The 5649-nt window shown below is 44.2% G+C and overlaps 1 protein-coding gene across 7 annotated transcripts in view; it reads right to left on the bottom strand.

Moving 5' to 3' along the window:
• Positions 1 to 2141: 2141 nt before the first annotated feature.
• The window catches only part of LOC121545416 (5-aminolevulinate synthase, nonspecific, mitochondrial), a 16115-nt gene continuing 12607 nt past the window's right edge, over positions 2142 to 5649 (bottom strand). For all 7 annotated transcript variants that reach the window (XM_041855938.2, XM_041855936.2, XM_041855940.2 and 4 more), the window contains exons 5-11: positions 4484 to 4706; positions 4085 to 4269; positions 3720 to 3899; positions 3435 to 3599; positions 2968 to 3236; positions 2662 to 2824; positions 2142 to 2417 (exon numbers count right to left, since the gene is read on the bottom strand). In XM_041855938.2, the coding sequence (XP_041711872.1) occupies positions 2257 to 2417; positions 2662 to 2824; positions 2968 to 3236; positions 3435 to 3599; positions 3720 to 3899; positions 4085 to 4269; positions 4484 to 4706 (1346 nt within the window). In that variant the 3' untranslated portion in view covers positions 2142 to 2256. The remainder of the gene's footprint in view (positions 2418 to 2661; positions 2825 to 2967; positions 3237 to 3434; positions 3600 to 3719; positions 3900 to 4084; positions 4270 to 4483; positions 4707 to 5649) is intronic.

Raw genomic sequence — 5649 nt, 5'->3', positions numbered from 1 at the left:
GAAGGTACTGATCAGTTAGTTATATACCTCAATGAATCACCTACACAAGGCAGTAGTAATCTGCTACTACTTTCACAATGGTATTCAAACGTTGATAGCATGTCAAATAGGACCCCAAGTAGTGACCCAAGTAATAAAAGGGACTATTGACCAAGTGGCCTTATGACTATGAAGTGTAAAAGTACTAAGGAACAAATGGAAAATGCATGTTGACCCACAAGCTTCACTATTTCATAATGTCACGTTTACCGTTTGAAAAGACCGTATGGGGTTTTGAAAGTATATTTTGAAAAGAAAACGTGCACACACACACGTTAAACAATGAATGATGTGTAATGTGCTGGAGTGTTGACTCTCCATTTGAAGCCCTCTAAACCTAGATTAGTTAGAATGAAAACAGTTAAAACAAAGAGTATAGTAAATCCAAGAGGTGGCTTGTTCTCACCACCTCAAGCTGAACCTCGGCAAGACGGAGATGCTCTTCCTCCCGGGGAAGGACTGCCCGCTCCATGATCTCGCCATCATGGTTGACAACTCCGTTGTGTCCTCCTCCCAGAGTGCAAAGAACCTTGGTGTAACCCTGGACAACACCCTGTCATTCTCCGCTAACATCAAAGCGGTGACCCGATCCTGTAGGTTCATGCTCTACAACATTCGCAGAGTACGACCCTACCTTACACAGGAAGCGGCACAGGTCCTAATCCAGGCACTTGTCATCTCCCGTCTGGATTACTGCAACTCGCTGTTGGCTGGGCTCCCTGCCTGTGCCATTAAACCCCTACAACTCATCCAGAACGCTGCAGCCCGTCTGGTGTTCAACCTTACCAAATTCTCTCACGTCACCGCGCTCCTCCGCACACTCCACTGGCTTCCAGTTGAAGCTCGCATCTGCTACAAGACCATGGTGCTTGCCTATGGCGCTGTGAGGGGAACGGCACCTCTTTACCTTCAGGCTCTGATCAGTCCCTACACCCAAACGAGGGCATTGCGTTCTTCCACCTCTGGCCTGCTGGTCCTCCTACCTCTGCTGAAGCTCAGCCCAGTCAAAACTGTTCGCTGCTCTGGCACCCCAATGGTGGAACAAGCTCCCTCACGACGCCAGGACAGCGGAGTCACTGACCACCTTCCGGAGACACTTGAAACCCTACCTCTTTAAGGAATACCTGGGATACCTGGGAATGATTAAAAGTAATCATTCTCCACCCCCACAAAAAAAACAAAAAAAACATTCTTTATAAAATAAATTACAAAATTAAAAAACAATAAATATATAAAACAAATGAACATAAAAAATATACTCTACAAATAACAAGTGGCGCAGTGGTCTAAGGCACTGCATCGCAGTGCTAGCTGTGCCACTAGAGATCCTGGTTCGTATCCAGGCTCTGTCGTAGCCGGCCTCGACCGGGAGATCCATGGGGCGGCGCACAATTGGCCCAGCGTCGTCTAGGGTAGGGGAGGGAATGGCCGGCAGGGATGTAGCTCAGTTGGTAGAGCATGGCGTTTGCAACGCCAGGGTTGTGGGTTCGATTCCCATGGGGGGCCAGTACGATTTTTTTTTTTTTATATAAAATGATCTGCTGCGTCTGGGAGCCTTTAGCTGATGCTAAAGGAGCAAATATTGAAGGCACAAGGTAGAATGAGAGTGTATGAGGTGGGCACAATGCCACATTTTTCAGCATGTTAAAACAAAGTTAAGAGGGCAATTTTACTAAAATCAGAGTAATGGCTCAAGGGAATTATTGGGGGAATACGACTAAAATGACTGACAGACAGAAATCAGTTGCAACTTCTGAAAAACAGATGTGAGTAGGGTTTATTCCTTTGGACCAACGGTCTCCAAGTCATACATTTCAGACTAAAATGATAAAATGCGTAGAGAAAAGAGTTCTCAAAAATGTGTTCTGACAGTGGTTTCAGATTTGCTGAATCACTCTGGTGAGGTGTGGTAGAGCAAAGGTTGTAATTAATGTTTGTCAAGGCTGACATTTGGTTGAGAGACAATGTTACATAATTTCCACTTTGCCAAAATTATAAGAAAGAGATCATTTTCCCTGTGAACCCTGACCTTATCTTTTCAAAATAAATTGTAGTAACAGAACAGTTGCTCAAGAAACACAATAGCAAAAGTATATTTCCCCAAATATTTATTTGTAATTAAGAATATTTCATACATGGTGATGGAGTTGTACATTGATAAGAGAATAAATATCTTAAATAGAGATTTTATATGGGGAAGGGGTATATAATTAACTTTTAGGCTCTGGCTGATATCATGTGACTCATGCCGGTGAAGAAGGACCTCTCTCTCTCGGTCATCAGCTCAAAGTGGAGAGGCTGCTGGCAGAAGTTACACTCCCCTGACGAGTGAGGTTTTAGCTCCAGACCCACCTCCTTCCAGGCCTTCACCAGACGCTCTGTGGACAGGAACACATTCACATTTAATGGATCACATTTTAGTTGTACTTTATTTTCAAAAATAAAGAACACACAAGTAAAAACTATAGCAGAGACCGACTTGAGTTCTGAATGCAGTCAGCATCGACAGATTTATCCCACCAAATGGAGGCCATTTTAGCAACATTTAATAAGTCAAAATCATCAAAATCCCAAACTATTACATGCTAAAAACCACAAAGACTCATTGGGGTGTGTGCTTACCGACAAAGTACTGCATCATCTGGGGAGTGTGGTGTGGGGTGGGGGCGATGCGGAGGACCTCCTCTCCCCGAGCCACAGTGGGGTAGTTGATGGCCTGCACATAGATGTAGTAGCGAGACATCATGATGTCACACACCTCTGTGTTCTTGGCTGCGTCCGCCACCTGCAACAAGGGGTCAAAGATTATTCATCAGGTGATAAATTAGAAAACGTTTTCTTCAGGCATGAAATATAACAGCCACTGTTGATAGAATGTCCCTTCTCTCATTTCCATGGTTTAAAACTTGATTAACAGGCCAGTCTTACACGAACAGGGATGATGTGGCTGGGGCAGTAGACCACGGGCAGGCCTGAGTCCATCAGCATCTGGCGAAGCAGCTTGACGTTCCTCTGGTGTTTCCTGCGCAGCACGCGGCCCTCCTCCCCCTTCAGGGTGTGGATGGACTCCCGGGCCCCGGCCAGCAGCATGGGGGGCAGGGAGGTAGTGAAGATGAAGCCTGCTGCGTAGGAGCGCACCGTGTCCACCAGGGCGTTGGTACCGGCGATGTAGCCGCCCACACAGCCAAATGCCTTACCTGGAAGGGAGAATGAACATACGAGGTAAGGTATAAACCAGGTAAAGATGTTTTAAATTGATCTGATGGTCTGGGTGAGTAAAATATTTGATCATAACAATATTCATTTGAGGGAGGGGGGGGTGTAAGACAATTAACTACAAAAGGTGCTGTAGCAATTAAATCTTATCATTATAAGCTAGCCCCAAGTCATCTTACCGAGAGTTCCTGAGATGATGTCCATCTTGTGCATTACGCCGTCCCTGTCTCCGATGCCTCCTCCCCTGGCCCCATACAAGCCAACAGCATGTACCTCGTCCACAAACGTGATGGCCCCAAACTCATGGGACACGTCACACATCTCATCCAGAGGACACACAGCGCCTAGAAAACAACCACAATACAACCTCCTTTAGATTCCCACAATCAGATTGGAAAACTATGATTTGTTTTAATTAAAAAATAAAAAATAAATAAAAAAAGAGCAACAAAACATAAACCCACCATCCATGGAGTGCACGGTCTCAAAGGCCACAATCTTGGGGGTGGCAGGGTCAGACTTCTGCAGCAGCTCTCGTAAATTGTTGACGTCGTTGTGGCGGAAGATGAACTTCTTGGCCCCGCTGTTCCTTATACCCTGGATCATCGATGCATGGTTCCCTGCATCAGAGTAGATCTCACAACCTGGGAGCAGGAAAAACATTTTTGTTTTTATACAGATAATTTAGAGCTCATTTTTTGTCCATTAGCATTTAATCGAATGTAAAATGGAGAGTCAGTCATTTTTTAGCTACTATAGAACATGGAATGAAGAAGTGTGTGAAAAACGACTAGGTTTGAGTCAGTCGTTTCAGAATCAGTATCAGTACCTGGGAGCATCTTAGCCAGAGTGAATAGCGTGGAGTCATTGGCCACGAAGCAGGAAGTGAAGAGCAGCGCAGCGTCTTTGCCATGCAGGTCGGCCAGCTCATACTCCAGGTCCACATGGAACTTACTGGTCCCTGAGATGTTCCGTGTTCCTCCTGCTCCTGCCCCGTGCTTCTGTAATGTATCCCTAAAGAAAGAGAAGAGAGGTCTTTGATAAGAAATTGTTGTCTTCTTTGGAAAACTACGAGTGGAACTCCACATTTCTAAGATAAATAAAGTGTTATAACTGCAGGCCTAAGGCTAGGAACTCTGTCCATCTGGTCAACTTCCATCCATCTTAAACCATAATCCTCCTCAATCAACCATCTACATTTCCTGTGACCTGCTTGCCCCACACACACATGATGGCCTGGGAGACGCGGGGGTGTCGGCTCATGCCCAGGTAGTCGTTGCTGCACCACACAGACACGTCTCTCTTGATGAGGAGCGACTCAGAGTAGTCGTCTGCCATGGGGAAGGTCGTGGCGCGCCGGTTCACCGTCTTAAACACCCGGTAGCTGTGATCCTTCTTCCTTGCATCGATCTTCTTCTCAAAGAACTTGTCGTAGTGGAAGTTGGCAGACGCTGCAACAGAAATACGATGTGTAAGGTCTTGTGACTGTAGTTTGGATGCAGCCTCTTTCTAAAATCAGGGATGCTCAAACAATCGTTATACAACAATATAATATGTAGCCCCAAGAAATATTCCCTCAAATTCTTTCCGGCACTGAGCAAATTTCAGGTCTGCTCTGCGCAAACTTGAACGTTATGAAAATTCTGTACAACCTCCGGCACACGTTTACTGTGAACACTGAGGGAACCGCTTTAATTTACTGTTTTAACAGTGGCCAAGTAGGCTACTGTGGCTATTTGATCATAATGTAGGCCTACCAGAGTGGCATACCATAAAACACTATGGAGAAAATGCATTACATAACATTTTAACATGAAAATAGCGGTTCTATCATTCAGCCTACAGTAGGAGCCAATGTGTGGCGTTCAATGTAGGCCTACATTTCATGAGACTTTTGAAAAAAAGATGCAGGGCTTGACATTAACCTGTTTATCCACTTGTCCATCAGATAAGGAGGTGACTGAACATTTTGTTTTGTTTGATGCAAGAAATAACTTTACAAAATAAAATGCATTATTATTCCAATACCATTATTACAAAGAATCAGACAGGTTTTTTACATGGGCGATACATTGGAGATAATATAAGGCAAGAACTGGAAACAATACAACACTATGAAAAATCTGGGAAACCAGGCCTAATATTCATAGCAGACTTCAAAAAGGCATTTGATAAAGTATGACTGGGGTTTATATATAAATGCCTGGAGCATTTCAATTTTAGACAATCTCTTATAAAAATATTAAATAATGGCTATTTCTCCGAAAGTTTTAAACTGTCAAGAGGAGTGAAACAAGGTTGTCCACTATCGGCATATCTATTTATTATTGCCATCGAGATGTTAGCTATTAAAATCAGATCCAACAATAATATCAAGGGATTAGAAATCCAGGG

Source organism: Coregonus clupeaformis, chromosome 30, assembly GCF_020615455.1.
Source record: "Coregonus clupeaformis isolate EN_2021a chromosome 30, ASM2061545v1, whole genome shotgun sequence".
Classification (NCBI taxonomy): domain Eukaryota; kingdom Metazoa; phylum Chordata; class Actinopteri; order Salmoniformes; family Salmonidae; genus Coregonus; species Coregonus clupeaformis.
This window is presented reverse-complemented; position numbering and strand designations above follow the sequence as displayed.